We start from the raw sequence: 23590 nt of genomic DNA on the forward strand, positions 1-23590 counted from the left end.
AGTTCTTAGTCAATTGGGAATGCCAACACCCACCCGAGCTGCGATTGCCTCATTTGATGTGGATTTACGCCGTGAACAGAGTTACAACATTGGTGATCTTCAGTCATATGTCCAATCAAACATTCCCAAATTAACGCGTGAACAGAAAGGCATTTATGATCACATAATGCAAATGATAAATGACGGAGTTGGGGGGACCTTCTTCTTGGATGCGCCAGGAGGGGCATTCCTCATTAGATTCTAGCAACGGTTCGATCAAAAAATGACAATTATCCTGTTGTGGAATATTAATCAGCCAAAATTCTGCAACAGCACGCGACTTGCAGTTAAGAAATTGATGAATAACGTAATGGAAGCAACGATTTTAACGGGGCCTTTCAATGGTGAAGATGTCCTCATTCCTCGAATACCCATGATCCCGACCGATACACCATTTTAATTTAAAATATTGCAATTCCCAATTCGATTGGCATTTCCAATCACAATCAATAAAGCTCAAGGTCAATCTTTAGAATTGTGTGGTTTAGATTTAGATGCGGATTGCTTCTCACATGGGCAACTGTATGTTGCGTGTTCCCGAGTTGGCAAACCAGATAGCCTTTATATCTACACAGACAGTGAAAAAACAAAAAATATTGTATATCCACAAGTATTACAAAATTAAACTTCTATGAAACGTATGCTTTGTTTTATTTCTCATCCATGCAACCACGATGTGCCACAGCGAAGCGTGGTGGGTAGAGACACATATATGCCTAGTTTAATATCGGCAAGCGCAATACTAACAGCTCAGATGTCAGCGGGAGTACAGTATACGTATGCGCTTGCCCAAGTGTCACTCCCACCACATAGCTGATCGTACAGATCTCCCACCATAGCGGCGCTGTGGCCCTGCCACTCGCAGGCTCCAATAAGAGAGCATACACAAGAGCGAATTTTCAATTTGTCGTTCACCACCACCTGGAGAAAACCAAGAAGAAGAAGAAGATGGAAGACAACAAAAGAAGTTCCCTGGCTGGCTCAATGTAGGACCTCCTGGTGGATACAAACATAATCAAAATGTTCAGAGTACTGTGTTTATCTCCATTTAATGTACCATTAAATTTAGAAACAGGAAATAATGTGAGTTTTCATGTTATAATCAGTATCATGAGATGTCTAATGGCATAAAACTTTTAAAATTAATGTGTTTTACATTTTTAGTATTTCCTTCATTTTAATCTCTTCATTTATAACTGAACTTGTTTTCTGCAATCTGTCAGTACTTTCCAGCAATCTTTCCTTTAGTTTTATCTGTTGAATAGCCTTTTTATTCCAGTATTTCATACTCTGTAAGTTTCAAAAAAATTAAGTCATCATAAATTAATACTTTATATGATTTTTTTCAGAGAGGTCCCAACAGGGTTCCAGTATATTCTATGGCTGTTGTTGCATTGGTTACTCTCAGTTTCCTTTTGGTAGGTGATATTAATTCCCTTGCACCAATTGTTACCATGCCCTTTCTTATGATGTACGCGGCTCTTGATTATTCATATTTTGCATTGGCTCAGACATTCGATATACTTCATCATCGTGAGCTTCGATTCAGGTAAAAAGCTTTACTTATTTAACTTTAATTTAATTTTATAAACAACTCTAAATAAAAATAGTTTTTGTTTCATGTACGCCTGAGTCTGCATTATTTATATGCTTCTGAATTCTTGTTACCTAATTGGGAGCACCTATGCAGAATTTTTATATAATTACACACGTTATTACTTTTCTTTTTTTTTCATATTATTATGACTCAATGGTGCATTATTATATGCTAAATATATTTAACCAAGAAGATGAATTGTTTGAAAATATATTTCAAATCAAGCTATAATTATTTGCTGCATTTATGTTGTAAGTGAAATAAAATCATCTGCATTTTGCTATGTTTATTAAAATCAGCCAATTTTAAGTCTGTTAGGATAAAAAAAGAAATTAAATTACCAAACTTAACTTTGGTAACTCTTGAAAGTTATTGCTGATAGAGAACTGTTGAAGAATAATTTATTTTAAAATAGCATTATGATTTTTATTTTATCTGTTCTTAGTATAATTTCACTTTTCTTTACCGACTGGAGTATGTATGGTAAAGTAATTAATGTTATTTAAATTGCAAACATAGATTAAGTTTTTATTTTTTATAGTTATCTTAAAAAATAAAGCAAATATGTTTCAGTTCATGTAAGCCATTATAATTTTTAGTGAGTTTATAATAAAAAAAGAATTATTGTAATTTTTTTTTCAGAACTTCACAAAGTAGTAGAAGTTATGGATCTTCCCCTTCTTTACAGCACTCTGACATGAGTAATGACTTAGATTCCTTGTTTCCTGAAAGAAGCCAGCATCGTACTTATACTTCTGTAAGTAAAATATTTAATTAAGTTCATTGTTTGTATAAATAAATTTAAAAAAAATATAAGTTATTAAAAAATGATTTTCCATAATTGTGTACATATGAAAGAGTTTTGATGTAAAATTTTCAGCTATAAAAAAAATGAAAATATGGTTCATTATTAATTCAAGGAATAATTTTAATATTACCAGTAAAAAAAAAATGTTAGTTATTATCATGTTTTGTTTTTTAACTCTTCCTACACTTCTTAAAGTGTATAACAGCAGTTCTCTACAAAACAAAATAACTGTACTATAACATTATAGTTTTGTATAATAGGGATTCCTTGCAATCAGTTTTTTCACAACAGTTGTACACTTTCTGCAACTTTTCATGCTTGTCTTGATATCAGTTAGTAATAGTATATACTGCTGAATCACATTTGATAATTCTTAACTTTCTTTGTTTTTATATTCTAAAAGTATGAGTTTCTATTTGTAATTTCTGCCTTATCTGACACAGCAAACATATTAAATGTTAAAATTAAATCATGGTAAATGAATTGTTTCTTTAATTATTTGTAGATAGCAAGTGATGGAACACCAACAGCTGATGATATACTTCATGCTTCTACAACAGCTGCTAGTAGAATGGTTCATAGCAAGAGAGGTTATTGGTACTCCAGCTTATGCAATAGGTGGTTGTCATTGTTTGGTGTAAGTTTTCTCTCGGTTATTTCTGTTTTTATAAATCTGATAGATATTGAAATTACAACATTTTATGTAGTGAATTTTATCATCCAGTCAATTTAGTACTAGTTTTTCAATTAATCTTTTTGTAGTGTTCTGGGAGTTTACTAGAAAAACCTTGTTTGAAATCATATTGATTTTTTTTTTTTGCTAAATTCATTACATTTTCAATTTAATTCAAGTTTTGAACAGGTTTTTAATATTTTATATTTTTCTTATAAAATTAAAAAAAAATTTGTCTGAGGTCCATAATACGAAAGTAAGTCAATTATTATCCATAATGTAGTTATTAATTTTATTGCACTACAAATAGGAAACTTACATGTACATCATTTTTAACATTGTCCCCTTGCATTTTTATGCACTTGGTCTATTGTTGCACAAGCTTCCTGATGCCCTCATAAAAGAAGGTTTTCGGTTGAACTGCAAGCCAGGAATGCACCGCTTCTTTCACTGTTTCGTCCGAGGTAAATTAACAGCCCCTTAATGCCACTTTGGGTGGACCAAACGTGGTAGTCAGAAGGGGCAAGGTCAGGACTATACGGAGAATAAGCCAGTACTTCAAAACTTAGTTTCTGGAGCGTTTCAGCAGTATGTGGACGGGCATTGTTGTGCAACAACGCAACACCTTTCGACAGCAGTCCTTGGCGTTTGCTTCTAATTGCAGACTTCAGCTTGGCACTAAGCATCTCACTGTAATGCGTACTGTTTATTGTCATGCCCCTTTCCTCATAATGTTCCAGTACTGGGCCTTGTGAGTCCCAAAAAACCATAAGCATCAGTTTTCCTGCAGACGGTTGGGTCTTGAACTTTTTTTGCAAGGTGAATTTGGATGTTTCCATTCCATACTCTGCGGTTTACTCTTCGGCTCGTAATGATGGATCCATGTTTCATCACCAGTGATGATTCTGTGCAAAAAGATGTCCCGTTCGTTACCGTAGCAATCCAAATGTTTTTGGCAGATGTCCAAGCGCGTTTGTTTATGCAACTGTGTAAGTTGTTTTGGGACCCATCTTTGCACAGTCTTTATGAAATCCAAGTCTGTTGTGGATGATTTTGTAGCAGAACTGTGTCTAATTTGCAGATGATGTGCCACTTCATCAATATAGTTACTTGTCTGTCTAAGAAAACCATGTCACGTGCACGCTCAATGTTTTCCTCATTTGTGGCGGTAAACGGTCTTCTGGCTCCTTCGTCATGCATAACACTTGTACAACCATTTTTTAATTTTTCAATCCATTCGTAGACACTCCATTGCGGCAACACACTGTTCCTGTACTGTACTGAAAGTCTTCGATGAATTTCGGTCCTGATACACTCCACAAAAAAAGGATCATTGATCGTTGCTCTTCTTTGGTGCAAACAGAAAGCGGAGCAGCCATGGTTAACAGCAGGGCAATGTTAATGGAACTAACCTAGCAGCATCAAACCTGCACAGACATAACAACAATTAAACCACGCATGCGTCATCTACACAACATAACAGTACTACCAACATAAACAAAAATATAACTAAATTGCGGATAATAATTGACTTACCCTCGTACATCTGAAAATCATCTTAAATTTGTTATGGTAATAGAATTCGCAGAAAATTTTTAAGATCTTTTACTTGTATTTATAGTTTATGATAAAAAGTGATGATTTGTTAGTGATTTCAAAAATCTTTTCTTTAAAGTGAAATAAAGTTATCTTTAGTTCTTAGAATAAAAATTATTTTGCTGTAGGCTATGCTAACATACTCGTAGATTGTGAAAATAATAATAGGATTTTATATTATTTCATTGTAACTCATTAATAATATACTTCAAAAAGTGTTACTCCTTTAATTTTAACTTCTGTTTTTTTAATATTACATTAACTATAATTCTGGTTAATCATTATAAATGACAGCAGTTACCTGTAGTTTATCATTTTTTATTACTGACATCACCAAATTTACATAAAGTGGTGTCAAAATTTCTTATTTGTAATTATCAATTTTCTTTATATGAAGGCTTCTTCCTCACGATACCAACTTGCCAAGTTTTTCCCCCATTAAGGCTTTCACAGAATGTTTCATCAAAATTTGTAAAATTATATGTTTGATTAAAAACGTATCTTGAAAAATTAAAATATAGAGAGGTATGTTAACCATTTCAATCATTATTATAAAAAAGCAGTAAGTACATGTTAATTAGATTTTATAAATAATTATGCTGTGGTGCTAGGATGTAATTTAATTATCTTATTAATATTTATCATAACATAAGAATAAAGTCAACCTTCAAACTTAAGTTATACTTGAAAATAAATAGAGTTTATTGCCAAAAATTATGTTCTTTCTCAGTGTTACAAAGTATTGTTTCAGTAATAATGATAGGAGATTGGAATACCTTGATAGAGAGCTGAAGAAACGGGAAAAAGTTGTGGAATATGTAACTACTCACAAAAACTAAAGAAAATAGGCTTTCAGAATTCAGTATTTAACATAAATTGTGTTATTAAATATAATTTTTAAATGTCATTTTAAAAACAAAATTAGTTTTATAGCACAACGTAAATTATTATCATTACCGCCAGATATAAGATTTAGAACTTTTATAGCAATTTTAACTTTGACTTGAGGTACCACTGAAGCAGTTGAAATACATATAGAACTGCAAGCGATTGCAATCAGAATTTAGCATCTGTTACAGATTACTATCTGCTGAATTTTGATTAGAAGAAGGATGACATAATTCAATTAATTGTTAATTTTTTTGATTATTTTGAATTTCAGTTAATTGCTTCCCCCATCCATATAATTAATGCGCACAATCCTATTTAGTGGTTGCATCAAATAAATCCCCAGGGAAGAGAGTTGGAAAAGTTCCTTTTAGATTCTGACTTAGTTATATTAAATAATGGCTCAGGAACTTATTCTAATGCCACAGATGGATCGCTGTCCTATGTATATTTAACATTAAGAACTTCATAGAAGTGACCATTTTCTGCACCAGACTTCAACTTATACTCCAATAAAAATATCCCATTTCTAAAAAATGGTTGTTCAGTGAGGCAGATTGGATGCTTCACTGGTGACACAAAACTATATTGATGTAATAACTAATGTCTTATTTGTTACTGGGATATATTCCCAGAATATGAAGGAAACTCAGGAAACTACCATTTCCGTGGTGTAATAATGAAATCAGTTTAGCGATAAAAAGGAAAAAAACCATACAACACTCAAAAGTTATCCAACATTAGAAAATCTAATTTACTTTAAAGACACTGGGCACATGCAAAAAGACTTGTAACAGACTCAAAAAATAAGATTCTGGCAACAATTCTTGTCATCCAGACAGAAATTCGATTGCAGCAGATGTCTGGAAAAAAGTGAAGTCCATCTGTGACCATAAAACTTTATCCCCTTATCTTGCCATCAATCTGAAGACAGTTTAATAATTCACCAAATGAAATTGCTGTATTATTATTCAATTAATTAAAGGTGTCACTATAATGGCTAATTGTGATTACTGTTTCAAAAATCAAAAACAGAACTTGCTTGCAACTTGGAACAGAAATGAATCTTCTGTACAATGTATCTTTTAAAATAGATGAATTTAAGAAATCATTGGAGGAAATGGGCAATACTGCACTTGGTCCAGACGAAATGGTCTGTCTATACTTTAGGCAACTAAACAATATATGTGATAGATCACTCACTATTAAGCATCTACTTGAAGAGTATACATTTGACCACCTCAGGAAGAGGTATGGATTGAGAAATTGAGGTAAATTAAGAGGTATGGATTAAGTATTAAGTATATTGCTTCTGATTTGGAAAATAGTAAAGAAGAAACAATAGTTGCTTACCTTCATCTTAGCAAATTACTAACCTCTAATCTGTTTGTAGTAAGTTTTTGATGAAATAAAGATTTGTATTATGTTTGACTACCAATCACCTGTGATGGCCCTTATACCCTGAGAGCATAGTGTTTCTTCTTTCTCTCTTTTTTGTCTAGCAATCTATGTATATTATCTAAATGGTTTTAATTTTAAGTTTAAAATTGTGTTTTATTTAAATGTACACCCTTTTTTCTGACAATCCTATTAGTGATTTTTCTTTATTTTTGAAACATATTAATAACCATTTTAATATCATCACTCTATCATAATGAATGAAAAAATATTTGTTGTAATAAAAAATTACAGCAATGAAGTAAAATTTCTTCCTTTACTTAAGTTTTCTAAATTTGTATAAGATTTATCTACATTACTTGGAATGTTAACATACATGATCAATAATTTACAGTAATTTAATACTGAGAAAAGATATTTGGACAGATGTCAATGTTAAATAAATTCTCCATTTTTTATAGCTCTACTTACTGTACATAATTTGAAATTTGTCTTGGTATCATTAATAATTAATTTTACATAATTTTCTGCAAATAATTTCCAGTGATACCTCATTCGTTTTTATAATAATAATAATAATAAAGAAAAGTTTAATCAATTTTTGTTTTTTAACAGGCTATTCTAAAACTTGGCATGATGTTCCTTGTTCATTGGAGTTATGCTCTGGCTAATTGTGGAGTAGTGTTCCTTATTTGGGTATATGTTGGCCTAGCCAATCCTGCCGTTAAACCTGGAGTTGCTACTCACTTTAAATTTTTCAGATGGCTTCATGTCACTCTTCTTCGGTTGTGTGGGTCAGTTTTATTGTATATTTTAATTTACTCTGTTAAGTCAATTAAAATGAATAATTATTTATATTTATGCTTACAGTTATTTAGTATGTACTTATTACCCAGTATCCTGGGTTGGGCAAAGAATTGTAGACAACCATGTAGTTCTATCCCTTCACCACTCCGCTACACCCTTTCTTAAAATATTTTCTTTTACCTTATCTGTTTACTTGTTGGTCTCTTAACCTTAAGTCTTCTTGTTGGTCTCTGCCTATGTACTTCCTAATTCAACATTCAATGCTGTTATTTTTTCCCTCATTCTCTCAATATCTCCAAATGATCTGAGTCTTGTCCTCATGATCTTCAGTATACTCCCTTTATTTATAATTACAGAATTTAATTACATTTGTAATATGATTAATTATTTTGGGAAAATGGTGACCATGATAAGTTTTTGTTATGTGAAAATATATTTTATCATTTTAAGGTTAAGACTTAGTTTATTTATTTATTACAGAAGAATTAAATATCCTGTAACTGTTGTTTTAGGAATTAAATATCCTGTAACTCTTCTTTTAGATTTTCATATGCAGATGGTAAAATATCCTTGTCACATGAGGCATCCCTCTATCAATTGACTTTCTCTATTCCTCACTTTCCCTTTTTCCTTTCCTATGATCCCTTCTTCCTTGAATTAGTAAAGCTGTGTCCACATCAGCTGCTTTACTTCCCTGAGGTAAACAGTTCTGGTTATGGGCTTATTCAGGAACTTTATATCCTATCTAGAGTTGCTGGAAAGGCTTAAATGACAGCTAAAGTATTTATCAGTTAAAGTCAGACCTACATCATGCAGTAATTTGGCTATAAATTAAATCTAAAAATTGTATTATTTTGTCTGCAGCAATACCTTTTGCTATACTAACAAAATATTAACGTTTCCAATGACTGTAGTTTTGCAATCGCATCTCAGTCTTGTATCTCAAAGGTTCCAGTTCAAATTCTGGTCAAATATGGAACTTTTCTTAAAAAGTTTTCATTGTTATATTCCCTCAGTAGGATGTTATCAGGACAACCGTTTTTAAAAAGTTTGTCTAATCCCCAATAAATTAAAAGAATTATTTAATAAAGACATAAAAAATCATAATAACAAACTATAATTATGGGATGTAATGAATGGTCATAAATCTTCAAATCAACAGACGTGGCTATATTACTGAAACATCAAACTGAATTGACATAGATTAGGTTACATCAGTGGTCACAATTTTGAACACTCATAGTAATTAATTTTAGAATTTTTACTTTTTAATTTTGATCAAGGTACTAAAAAAATATATTGCTATATGAATATTTCTTGTGAAGAGAGAAAGTGAATAATTGCAAGAATAAACAACAAAGGGAAAAAATACCTTCTTTCTTTTCATTCTAATATTCAAAATTGAACTACCAAGTATCTCCAGTTACCACATTTTACTGTCCAAAAGGGAAGGAACCTTAAGTCAAAAACCCAAAAAATATTTCATACAAAAATTGTTACAAATTTTTTTTCATTTAATTATCCTCCTGTGAATCAACAAAAGATGGTCCTCTCAAAAAGAGGTGAGAAAACCCCCATTTGAATTTTCAGTAAAGCTTCACAGATAATTTTTTTTTAATTCTATTTAGTAAAGTTTCATAGTGAGAAGTAAAAAGTTTCATAGTGAGAAATATTTCAAGTTGGAAAATGGCAATGTTGTTAAGGTTTCACTCATGTAAATTGTTATTTTTCAAATTTTGTTTACTCTATAGATTTTTCACTCGGTTATGCCACTACAAAGAAAAACAGATGTAAATCAAGGTCACAAATTTAAATAAACTAAAACATAAGCCTAAGCCTTTTGTAACATTTTGAATACACACATTATATTGATCACACATTTATAGATAGCATTCGCTACAAAAAAAAAACTGTATTCTAGTTTTTGTGTTACATAAAATATTCAATTAATTCATTGATATCAATAGAATAGTTTTATAAAATTTTTGAATAGTGAATACAAAATAGAAATCAGTACATTTTCTAAACTTCACTTGCAGGTACACCATACTTCTCATAGAGCATTAGTTAGTCAGCAAATCATTATATTACTTGTACTATACAAAATGATGCAAAATAATAGCCCACTTTCTGTTTGAGATTATTGCCCACCCAATAATGAATTATCAGATGAAGTAAATTTACATTTTAAAACTATCCTTTACATAATCTAAATGTAATACACACAAAAAAATCATTCAGTTTGACCCAGTGGTTCATTAGTTTGTACAAACAAGCAAACAAATTTACAGATATTCTTAATAAAAAATATATATTGAATTAATGGCAAACTTTAAAAAAGGCCAATATCAATTTGATCCATATGTAATTGTCTGTGTAAATGCTTTCAAGTTTTTTTTTTTTACTTCCTTGTACAAAGTAAAGGAAGTATTGTGATCGCGAAAAATTTTGGTTGTCAGATTTCGACGGAAATATCCATTCTGATCATACCTGAATTCCACTAGTTTTGGCGTGACATCTGTACGTGCATAACTCAAAAATGATTAGCCGTAGGATGTTGAAAATGTCGATTTAGGACTGTTGTAACATCTAGTTGTGCACCTCCCCTTTTGATTGCAATCGACTGGACCAAAATTCAAAAAATTTTGATTTTGGACTTTTTCTTAACTGCTGTAACTTCATTGAGAGCTTTTCAACAATATATTGTTACCACATATATGCCTAATTTAATATTGGCGGACAAACACAGTAGCAACTCTGAGATGTGAGCTGGTGCACAGTTTAGACGCGTTGATACAAGCATCACTTGTATCCGCCGTGCAGATGACCATGCAGTTCTCCCACCTTAGCAGCGCTGCGGCCCCACCACTCTCAGGCTCCAATAAAAGAGCGTGCACAAGAGTGAATTTTCAATTCATCGTCGATCACCACCTGGAGTAGACCAAGAAGAAGAAGTAGATGATAATATTGATCACTTAAGTGAAAGTTTCAAAACCAAAAATTGCATAGTAAAAATAATATTTGAGGGGATTTTTATTGTCATATTTTCTTAGTACAGATTTTATATATATATTGTTTTGTGTATGTGTGGGTGAGTGAGTGTATGTATACACATACATGTGTAAAGTTTGTAATTTAAGATTCATATAATTCATTATTTTTCTGTATATAACTTACATAAGAGTATATATTTTGGTATTCACTGTACTTTCAGACAAAATTGTAAGAAAAGATTGAAAAATTCCCTTTAACATTTTTTAAATTTGAAAAGAGATTAAAATAACTCAGATTTAAAATTTAAAACTGTTTTGTTTGACTTTATATTAATATATGAATATTGTTTTATTAACTTATAGTAAAGTTATGTACATTCTTTCATTTAGGGACCCTTTGTTTACACTAGGTAGTAGGTGGCCCCTAACATTGTTTCTCTGCATTCCTTTTTTTTATTTTTCTCAAAATGTAAGTTTTTCACTTTCACATTTCTTGCAAACTCTTTTCCATTATGCAAATACATCCATATTTTACAGAAAATAGATTTTTTTTTTTATTAAAAAGCTAAAGGAAAATAAAACCAATTTTTAAAGAAATACAAAAAAAATAATACTTTTAAATTCTTCTTTAAATTTTGATATATTATTTTTTTATATTGTTTAGTTATTTATTTTAATTAGCACAACTTCAAGAAATTAAACATCAAAGAAGGATTTTTAGTGTTCTTGTTAATTTTTTTGATATATTACTACATGCATAGTATTTTTAAATTATCTGAATATCATATTTTGCTTTAATGTTAATTTCTATTTAATTGAAAAAACAGATTTTTTCTTTTTTTTAAAAAACATTCATGTCACTAAAAACAGAAAATTGAATAATGATAAAAACCCATAAGTCTGTTTAAATGTTTAGAGTATCTTAAAGGTTATCAAAATATGAGGGTTAGTTGAAATGTAGTACACAAATACATTTAAATAATCGTACTATTAAATAATAGGCAAATGAAACAAATATGGCATAAAAGTACATTTTGTTTGCTACAAAAACTTTTTTGTAGCAATTTATTTTTCCATTTAGTCACCATTTACAATAACAAATCTCCCAACAGTAAACCGGTTTTCTTATTCAGGTAGTAAAGAATGCTGTTGGTTTTTCCTTGATCCACAACCTAATTGCATTTTCCAGTTCATCATCCTTGGTGAATGAATATCCTTACTCATCTTTAACATCTTTAATTATGGAAAGAAGTTAATTATGGAATTCACTATGTGCCAAATCTGGTGAGTGCAGATAGTGTGGAATAGATTAAAATTTCAACTTCATAAAAGCCTTAGCAGTTGCACATGTGTGTAGCTGATAATTATCATGTTGCAAAATTATTGTCTCCATAGAATGTTGAACACAAAAAATTTACAATCAATCCAGCTTCCAGGTAGTCAGTCACATTCACGTGTTTGGAATCCCAGAACACTGTCAAGAGAATTTTTTTTTGTATCAGATTATTATGAAATTTTTTTGTTGTGGCAAACCATAGTGCTAGTATTCTATTCTCTGTCATTCTTCTTGGTCTTAATTATTCATCCAGTTTCATTTCCCGTCACTATATTGAAAAGAAAGCCATCTTCCTTCACGATAACATCTTAGAAGTTGTTCATATTCCTTTCATTTTTTTTTTATTATTTGTGACTTCCCAGCAGAATTTGGCTGGAACTGGATTACCTTATCTCTATGTCCAAGGTGTCTCATGAAGCTCCCATTGAACTTATAGAGAAAAATATTAAAATGTTTCCTTTAATTTAGCACTTATTTCATGTATCTACCATTTTTCATCCCAAAGTTGTGATAACTGAAAAGCTACCATTGGTCTTTACTTTACAGATTACAATACTATAACATGTAGCACAGAGATCCCATGAATAAAATCTTAACTCTATAGTTTACATTGCTAACTTATCCATTTAGTTAACAATTTTTTTTTTTTTTTTAATTTATTTAATAAGTCTTTTAATAATGAAGGATATTGTAATTTAGCATGTTTTTTTTTTTTAATTTTCAGAAAACGTGGGACTGATTTTGAAGAGATAGTTGTTGCACCGGCTACTCCTGGAGTAATGTTATCACCATCACAACTCACTGATGAAAATGAAGACTTTTCAAATAGGCAACGGTTTCACCAAACTGCCACAATTAGACCTATGGTTGACAGTGATCCAACATACAGCGATGTACAAATTCTCAGATAATCATGAACGTATATGTATATATATAAACTTTTCTTTTTTTTTTATTTGTTAATGTTTAACATTTATTTATTAATTTAATGTTATTTATTTATTTATATAGTTTATATATTTATATACATTATTTATTTTTATATATATATATTTTTTTTTAGTTTTATAGATTTTTTTAGACTTACTTAATTTTTAAAAAAGTAAAAGTTGATTGATCCTGGCCTTATCATAGGTTAAATTGTTTTAGTTTTCACTACTATTTTCAGTTAAGCATATTTATATGTAAGGAAATAATTAGCTTTTCACATTAAATTTAGAATATCAATATTCAGTAAGTAACACTATATTATGAACTCTGCTATCAATCCTGATTGTATCACCAAGAAAAAGGAGTGCTACAAGCCACTAACAGCCTGAATTTAATATTTATTTGTGGGCCTCTATATGTGTTTGTTAAATTTTTTTAAGATTATGTTCATAATCTTAACAGTAAAATTGTTAATACAATAAAATTTTGTTAACAATTGAAACAAATAAGGTTTACTTAATCTGTATTAGGAGAAGTTAGAATTTTTTTTAAAAATACAGTGCATAAATAAATAAGTCATAGATAAAAATGAAGTTTTGCACATGAATACTCTTATTAGATCATAGCTATAGCTTATTAGATCATTACTGTTCTACCAGTAAGCTGCTTCACAAAGCCTTGACACCAATAGAAAGGCCAAGTTGCAGGAAAGGTTCCTATATTCAGTTCCTTTATCTCATAAAGTTAGATTCCCAAATCAAATTTTACATTCTAAGTATCTTTATTTATTTTATCCATTTGGAATTATTTATTTATCGAAAATGAAATGTTCAATCGTTTGAAGTGTTAAATGTATTCTGTAGAATGATTCACATATTCACATTGCAACTTTTTGTTATAAAACCAATAAAAACTGCTGAGTAGCTTATCATACACATGGGAACATGCTGCAGAGATTTCATCTTTGCCCCCTCAAACAACATGTTAGCCAGAAACATTTGAAGACCTCCCTGAAAGAATGTTTTATATCGTTTTTTTTTTTTTTTTCAGGAAAGGAAAAAGTTATTTAGACTGCAAATTATCACAATCTACTACAATTTTATATAATGAAATTAAGTGTTTTAATATTCTTAACAATATTTAATATGAAATGGTTAGTCAATAATTTAATATTTAAGTGGTCTTTAAAAAATTCATGTTTCCCCTTTAATTTTCTGAAAGATTGTTGTACATCCTGTAATTTAGAGATATTTTAATAACATTATACATCAATTAAAAATAGTTTAGAATAAAACAAACTTTATTTTGGATTGTTAGTAACTTGTACATAGCATTTATTATAAAATGATTTTAAAGAAAAGTTTTACGTAAAAATAAAAATTATTAGAACTGCCAGTAAAAATGCCTTCTTCTAAAACTGGACTTATTCACGAAGCAAGTTTTCATAAAAAGTTTTGTTATGTTCTCCAATGAATTCATATGTATCTCTAAGAACCTTTTTCCCCCCTTTAGTTAAGGGAAGAAAAGTAAAGGGAAGTTTATTGGCAGCTTTGGAATAGAAAATAATTAACCACACCTTTTATATTTTTGAACTGAATGTCAAACCCAAGGCTGCAATGTGTTGCGACTCTTCCTTACAAATACTGCATTTAAATCACCTGATGTCAGTTTGAGTCATATCACTGATGTTATTTTTAGAGTTGGGTGCCGTTTCATGGAGTTTTCTTACACATTAAAATTATAAAACTTATCTTGATCCATATCAATGATAAAAAATTGATTATTTAAAGAGGCCTGTATGATAACATACTTCCATTCTGAAGACACAAACACATTTATACATCGCCTCTTCTTTTTATTCATTGCAAACGTTCTGTGCCAAGGCAAAAAGCTATCCCCTGAGTCTAAAAATTTCTGTTCTATTTCAGTAAAATATCCTCTTAAATCAAGTAATTGTATAAAAGCAATATTTTTCAGTTATTGTTTTGGCCTACACATCGATCTCACCGGACAATTAATTTTTTTTCTTTACCAGAAGGCAAAACTTCAAAATGTTCTCTAATATAACGTAACATATGTGATCAATTTCAATTGAATCACTCTTTGCTTGACATTCATGCCACAAATGCATAGTGGTCTGATTACTTCCTACATCACATACTGCAAAGTAAGTGGACAACTGTCTTTGATAATACATACTTGAATGACTAAGCGTGGGCAAGATAAAACCTGTTGCTAGTTAACACATAAAACTATAGTATTCACTTTATTTTACTTTTTCAGTGTCACGTTTAAAAATTCTATATACACCTTCAGCCTTAGAGTGAAGAACGTTACTTTGTATTTTTATTTTTTTCACATTGTTCTTCACTGTCACCTAGAATAAGTTTTAGATACAACTGGTCACAATATTTGCAGTTGTTCAATCGAGGAACACCAAACTAAATTAAATTCTGAACTGAAAATATCCGGATAAACATGCTGCTTAACATTATAATCCAGATATATTTCTATAAAAAATCTGTATTCCTTGGTTATATTCAAATCACAAGACAATCACATTACGGTAAATAGTAATTTACCGTAATGACTTGATTGTCAAGGAAGATTCTGAATATGTTCCCAATTTTATTTTTTACATCAATTATTGTAATATGTGGACGATTTGAATGCTTGCTTTGTTCATCAGTTATTATATCAACACCAGTTTTAAGGTTACTTTTCAATACTTGAACTCTGCATGGTGTTATCAGATATGTGTCACAAAAGGTTTTTAAACAAATATCAACATTATTACCTAATGGATTTAAGTAGTAGTGAAATGTTCACTGTTGACGAGAAGTTGCATCATTATTCTAGCCTCTTCTTTTTTTTTACTTAAGAAATTTTTATTTGCTTACTTAACAATACTGTTTGACTGTTACAATCAATCTTATAAAATGCAGTAAATAAATTAACCTTGGTTTCTTTGTAAATTATAGCACAGCCTTTCTTAAAACACCCTTTAGGATTGCATATTCTGTCCTTAAAAAAAATTTGTTTAATCTGTAGCAATTAATTTGAACATAAAATATTCAGAGTAAAAAATGTAACAAATTTATACAATATTATAAATTATTATTTATAAATTAATTGTAATTTATAAATATTAATATATATAAATTATAAATTAAAAGCCTTAAAAAAAAATTTACTATACTGTCTGAACTCTATAACTAAGTTTTAACTTGTTAAATGCCGTTAACCCAATAACGGGGATTTGAAAGGCTATTCTTTTGCCGCCTGTAAAATATGAACCGATCGTTCTATTCATAAGCTGTTATTATCGTTGGAAAGAACAGATTTCAATCTTTAACGTTATGTAGTTTGTATCTGTACATTGTAAAGGGAAATTTTGTTATAGAAATTTGAAGTTGCATCACTGCAGCCAGCGGAGGAAGCCAGTCGTGTGAATATGCTATGAAAAACATCTCCCATTGCAACCTCGTACATTAGCTTTGTATTCAGTTTGAATCGTTCGTTTTCGTAAAGCGTAGCGATATCGGGATCATTCGGTTAGTGTTATTTCTAACAGAGTTGGTAGAGTTACAAGTGGGAGGGGGATTTTTTGTCAACGTTTACGCAAACTCTTGTGTAGGCTTAGCCTTTTGTCCAAGAAGCTTGTACCATTACTCAATGTATAGAACAAAGATAGGAGAATGAGAATAAATTGTCACTTTATATCACTCCAGCAGGGTGGGGCCGAATTCCATCATTTTCGCATTGTTGCCAAGCGACCCCAAGCGTCCCGGTCTCGCCATTCACGTTAGTTTTCATTTTATCTTATTCAAATTTGGCTTGATTTGGACCAAATTTATTTTTTTTTAATCTGCGAAATGTGCTTTATAAAACTGTATAAAAAATTTTTTCCGATAAAAAATTTTTACTCTGGAAAGGGTTAAACGAAGAAAGTCACGTATTGTTTCCGAATTTTTTTATGCTTGTCGGATTTTCAGCTGTAACATACGTAGAAAAAATTGCACTGACATACGGTTCAGTTTTTTCTAATCTATGAATCTTTTTCTATAACCTGTATTTTTTTCTATTTTTTCCGACTATAAATGAATGAGTAGTGACAAATTACAATTTTTTGCGCATGTAATTAGTAACTTGCGAGAGAAGACTCGCGACCCATGCAGATTTAGAAAGGTTAATAAAAGGTACCATACTGATTTTATTAGATTAGGCTATTGTGGAAGAATGATTAGAAAGACAGTTTGTCACCACAATAATACACCTACTACTACAGACTACAACGAAGAAGTTAACCTCACTTATATTTACGTTTTTATTATATTCTATATAATAGAATTTTCCTTAGTTTAAGTAACATTTTTTTAAATATTATATTATAAAAACATTCTATAAAAAAATTAGTAATTTCAATAAAGTAGTTTTCTTGTACTAACTAGTATCTAAACCAACTATATCCAACCTAAAATCTTTACCAAGCCAATAAAATACTAAGAATGTGAAGTGAGCCGCAATACAATAAATAAATTTAATAATAATAATCCTTGAAACTCTCTGCAAAATATTAGGTTTAATAAAATTGCAACTCTAATATTTTTACATACAGCTATATTTAAATGTCTTTATTATTTTATAGAAAAATGGTACATATTTATAAAATTAAATATTAATGACAATGCAATATCTTTGTATGTCACTGTTAATTAAATTGTAATTCTTAACTAATCAATGTGAGGTTTGTTTTTTAGTTTTATCCGCTATTATTTTTATATTAACTGGTAATTTAGAGGAGACACAACAAAGTTGTTTTGTTAAATTCTCATCTGAAACTTTGTTGCGATTTTTGGACTTCACAATTTTCAGTTTTGAAGAAAAAAGATTCACATAATATGTGGTTTCCATTGTGAATTACCTGAAGCATATTATCAAAATTGTTTGGAAATTAGTAATGTAGCAGTGATATGCACATTGTAAGACAGACTGTTATTAACAGCCATGTACTGATAATAATCAGTACATATTCTTTTGCAATACCAGGTGGGCAAATAGTTTTCAAGGCTTCTGACTAAAGATTTATTGAATAAAATAAGTAAATTTGGATTCATAAGGGTCTCAGAATCCATATTATTAAAACACAAATTTTTCTGTGGCATAAACAATATGGTCAAATTCTCACTAAATAACTGGTAATCAAAATGGATACTTGTTCTTAAATATAATTTCCCTGTTTATTAATAGATCTAAGATAATATTGATATAGTTCAACATTAGTTTTCCTAATGAGTGTATAAACCGTTATCAGTAAGCTTTAGAGGCATCTCAGTTCTCAATTATCAGTGTTAAACAGCATTAATATGTCATGAACATTCCAGTACTGTTGGCCAGTTACTGGTATTTTACCATTTGGTCACAAAAAACCGTGAAGACTGCCTTTTATACAACAGAGATATTCATACATACTCACTTTGAAATGTAAATTTTTTAGTAAAATAAGTTTGAATTAACTAAATCTGAAGAAAAGTATAGAGATAGAAGCTTTCATAGAAAATGATGTTGCATTTCATCAAAATTCCAGCCTTTGTTCTTTAAATTAAATTGATAGTGGACAAGAAGGTACATAAATTTGTGACTATAAAATCATGATTTTATGAAGTTATCTGATGTTTTACGTGGTTATATACTCATAAGTTATAATGTCAAAAGTATGAACATGTAGAAATTCCAACTAACCAGGAAAAATCTGGAAGTAATGCAGGCAGATATTAATAAATTATAAATGAATGATACATGACTAAGGCAAAAATTCAATCACACCCTGAAGAATATATCCCAGCACACAATCAATAGCGACAACTGTTTAAAGTTTTGATTTCCGTACTGCCATAATGTCTCGTGGCAATAAGCAGAGTGTTACATTGTGTACTGCCATATAATGTCCCTAAAACTACCTTTCATAGGCTGCAACAGTGTTGGGTAAGTGGAAAAAAAGAACTTACAAAAATATCTGTAAGGTACCTAATGAATTTGGTATAAGATTTCTATTAACTATTATAATTAGATTTTGAGGAACCATTTCTAGAATTACTAATATGTTTCCAATTCTAGATATCAGTTGCTGGATATCATTTGGTATGGGATCCATAGACAGCTGCATCTCTTGGTCATGTTGAGAGTGTACCTGTAGCCAAGTTGGATACATCAAATCTGGTTATATTACTCATTAAAAAACCACCAGTCAATTGGTGGCTGGAAACAGATTGAGGAGTTATTGGCAATAAATGAGAATGGTTCACCTGGGCCGTAAATTATCAGATCCCAGATAGGAAGGCTGATAGTAATTACCATTATACCATACTGTACTTCAGTTGGAGACATGTAGGATTTCAGTGTTGTAAAATGTAATTTTTTGGTTAAAATAAATCCATTTTGCAAGGGTTGTTAAAACAAATTTTGCCCAAAATGCATAATCCCTTTTTTCTTCTTTTTTCCCCTGCCCTCTGAAACTGGACCCACATTTAAGCATCAGCATAGTTCTGGGAGGTGCCTGTGCCTGTAGTCACCAGATAGAAGTAGTGCCATTCCCCACCAGGAATCTGTCTTTTCAGCTTGGGGGTTCAAGAGTCCGTGTGCCTCATCACTACTACCCACCCATGCTAGTACAGACAAACTGCAGATCCACAGAAGGCTGTCACTGACCCCCTTGCTTCCCAATCCTTTACTTGCAGAATCCTCACCACAAATCCTTCAGTAATTTCAAGATTCAACAGACTTCCAAGCATAGTATCGATTATACTTCCCACGTTGGGCAGCCTGGTGACTACAGCACATTCATGGCATTCTTATGAAGCTACCAGTACAGTCGATGTTTCATCCAGCACTTTTCGGATTTTCAAGAGAATGGCCTTGAACAAACCTGCTCACCATCCGCTGATGCCTAATGAATAGTGTATCTCCTTCCACCAGCAGAAGAGGCACCTCTCCCCATGACCTCTGTGTCATCCTCGGTCACGTCCCATGCCTTAACACTATGCTGTCGTAGAAGTTCCATAGCCATCTCTGCCTTGGAAACCAAACATCCCTTGGTATGCCAGATGGAGAGATAAAAAATTATCCAAAATCTCTCTCAACATTGGATATATCCTCCAAATGCCTCAAGGTTTGAGTTGTTTCTTGTGACCACCTTCTGCCGTTAGCCAAATAAGTTCATCATAGTCAACCATCTTGCTCAAAACTTTAAAAAAGTAGGTCATCACCGCTCACTCGCCAAACAATCTGCAGCCTGGTCAACTCGCACCGTATTTTCAGCTCTACAAACACTGCAGAGGTCCGTGATGCTAGTCCATCAGCCCGTTAAGTTGATTCCAGTGCCCTGCTCATCTCCACACCCTTGTGTTGAACCACCTCACCAACCAACTTTGACAACTCCATCTGGAGAGCTGCTTCCTGTATTTTTGTCGTATTCTTCGTATTTTTATCCACTGCCTTGTGGAAGAGTTCACTGACCCTCTCCAAGTTCTCAATCAGCGCCACCAGTTTGCCCCTACTCAAATGTTCTCCTTGTCATCACTCTGTTTACGTTTCTGTTTCTTCCCTTTACAGACTGGCTCAGCCCACATATCGCGTGACCAAGCCAATGGCCACTCCTCACCTCAAACATCTTGACTCACCAGAGGGGCCAAATCAGTTCTCATTTCCTCTGAAAAGCCACTCTCAGGATCAAAAAAATCGTCACAGCCATCATTACCTGCCAGACAGGAGGTAGCCGAACCACTCTGACACTGCATCAAGTGCTTTTCAAACCTGTCATCCACCCTCTTCCCCCACATGCAAAAATTAAAGGTCGATGTAAACAAAAATAATCGGGCACTTGTCTACCAAAATAAATAACCCCTAGCAACTGCTTTTACAATGATAGGCTACTATGAAAATAGTTACATTATATGTAAATTAACTACAAATACTGCAACTAAACACACAAAAAATGTAAATAACATCCAAAATATCAAACTGTAGTAGATAATACCCAAAAAAGTCACCACAAACTTATGGAAAAAAAAACAAATTCAGAACATAAACAGTAAACAATGTGTAGCAATGGAGTAAGTATCCCATAGCAACCAAAGACTACAAACAAAAAAAGCAGTAAATATAATTTAAATGTAAATACTGCACTAAATCACAACAAAAATACTAATAAATATCAGAAACCTGTAAATCACTAACGATCTGCACAACAAAAACAGCGTACTAATGCAAAAAAACAAAAAGCAATTGCTTATTATTAATGTAATAATAAGCAATAGCCTGAGTATATGGCTACGTAACCAGGTTACCGCGAAATAAATACTGAAATTCAATAAAACAAAACAATAATGAACAAAAAACATAAACAACTAAGAAAACAACAAACAAACACCAACAAGACTAAATACATAACCAAAAACAACAACCATGGTAGTGAAACACAGAACAGAACAAGACATGACCGTACATTACTGAATCTTAAAACCAACTACATAATCCCATTTAAACAAAAAGATAAAACAAATTGAGCAAAGGAATTTTGTTAAAATTTTTTTGAAACACCAAGATAACATGAAATAAGGCACAGTTTTAACATAGGTACTAACAAAACTATATAACTACACAGCATGTAGGTTCACTTAGGTAGATAGCACAGATGTATATCTGCTTTAGCAGATAGTAATTAGCATTCAGATAACTACAGAAAAATGGGAAACTATAAAAAAAATCTTGAAAATTACTTAATATCTATAGAATGGATATAAATTGAAAATAAAGAGAAAATTCATACTATTTTAAATATCATTTCTTAGAATCATGAAGCTATTTGTAAATGAATACAACTTAATCAGGGGCTGAAAATAACTCACTGTTACAAAGTTTATTTATTTTTTATAACTTATCCCCTGCACATTTCTCAACGGAATCTAAGATTTTAATGTAATTATTGAAAAAACTTTTGCCCTTGTCTGCATAAAACCATTATTAACAATCAAATTCTTCATTAGATCTGTAATTACTTTCATAACCATTTTGGTTTAGATGCTGATGCTGGTGAGTCACTTCCTATTAGAGAGGTGACATACGTAAGTTATAATACCAACTCAGGCATGATAATCTACATTTATCTAATTTATTCTTTTGTAAATAGCTGATTTTTTAATAGATAATTATTTAAATACTCTGAATTAAAATGTTATTTTTTATTTTAAGAAAACTATATATTTATTTATCTTAATTTTATTCATTCAAATTAAAGGTTAAAATCCTTGAAAAATCTGTTGTAAGTTTTATTATAATCACCTAACCTGTTAAAACTATAAATTTTTATACTTGCCAATCTCTGCTTATTTAATCTAGTAAAATTAAATGTAAAAATAAATTATAAAATCATATAATAGCTATAGAATCATCTATTTGAATAGGAATCATACATATATCTAACATAAATATTACATACTAGTTTCTATTTGTGAGCCTTCTTGGGAAGAGTAAAATATATTCCTTTGTATAAATACATACTTTATTTCTCTATAAATAATATTAAAAGCAATTATAAAAAATTATTGATCACTTTAATAACATCAGAGTCTTGTTACTTGATATTTTTATACTGTTTATATATATTTATTTATAATATTTTTTTCATTAATAACAAATTATTACACTCTCTTAATATATACTCGTAATTATACTCGCTATAGTTTTTATTCTTTATTACATATTCAATTAATGAATTGTGTCTTTTTTTTACTACAGATATTTATTCCAGATTTGTATTTATTATAGTTTTTATAACATGCATTATAATTAAACATATGATTATGTGTGAGTAAATATTCTGTTATTATTAAAGATCAAAATATGTAAATAGATGTCTACTATGAATAATTTATTAAAATTCCACATAATTTAATACTGTAAGAAATATTTGGAGACTGATAATTATGAACAATCCATTTTGCTGTCGGTGATGTAATTGTGATTATTACTGTATTTTATTAATAATAAAATGAATATTTTTTGTATCTTTGACAGATGTTCTTTTATTTTTTCGACTGTAAACATTTTAGTTTTGGATCTTTTCCATTAACAGGCAGCATTTCAGAAACTACTGAAAAAGTGTAAACATGCCTGTTAGACCATACAGTCACTAACATAAGTTGCTTCGCACATCTTTTACTTTTGCTCGTTGCTGTAAGTTAATTTTTATTCCCATTCTTCAATCACATTTTCTTTTTAACAAAATCGTACATCCAGTACAACGATATAAATGATTGACTCCTATCTTGATGAATTTATGTGGAGCAAACAATACAACAATGCTGTCAGTTTTTTTTTTAAATACGTAATATTGCAGAATATTTATTTAGTTAGCATAAACCTAAGTAATTAATCACGTAAATAAATGTTAAAATTAAAAAAAAACTGGCTTTGCTGGGAAAGTTATGCAACTCTTGAAACCCTTGACAGATTACTAGCAAAATCA

The 23590-nt window shown here is 30.7% G+C and overlaps 1 protein-coding gene across 4 annotated transcripts in view; it reads left to right on the top strand.

Annotated features, from left to right (window-relative positions):
* The window catches only part of LOC142322166 (solute carrier family 12 member 8), a 79829-nt gene extending 56693 nt beyond the window's left edge, over window positions 1–23136 (top strand). For 2 of the 4 annotated variants that reach the window (XM_075360929.1, XM_075360930.1), the window contains exons 9-14: window positions 1389–1588; window positions 2279–2393; window positions 2950–3081; window positions 7615–7793; window positions 12860–13028; window positions 14116–23136. In XM_075360929.1, coding sequence (XP_075217044.1) covers window positions 1389–1588; window positions 2279–2393; window positions 2950–3081; window positions 7615–7793; window positions 12860–13028; window positions 14116–14172 — 852 coding nt within the window. In that variant the 3' untranslated portion in view covers window positions 14173–23136. Of the gene's footprint in view, window positions 1–1388; window positions 1589–2278; window positions 2394–2949; window positions 3082–7614; window positions 7794–12859; window positions 13061–14115 lie in introns of all 4 variants that reach the window. The other 2 variants (XM_075360931.1, XM_075360932.1) reach the window with 2 other exon arrangements.
* The last annotated feature ends 454 nt before the right edge of the window (window positions 23137–23590 follow it).

This window comes from Lycorma delicatula, chromosome 3 (assembly GCF_047948215.1).
Source record: "Lycorma delicatula isolate Av1 chromosome 3, ASM4794821v1, whole genome shotgun sequence".
Lineage (NCBI taxonomy): Eukaryota > Metazoa > Arthropoda > Insecta > Hemiptera > Fulgoridae > Lycorma > Lycorma delicatula.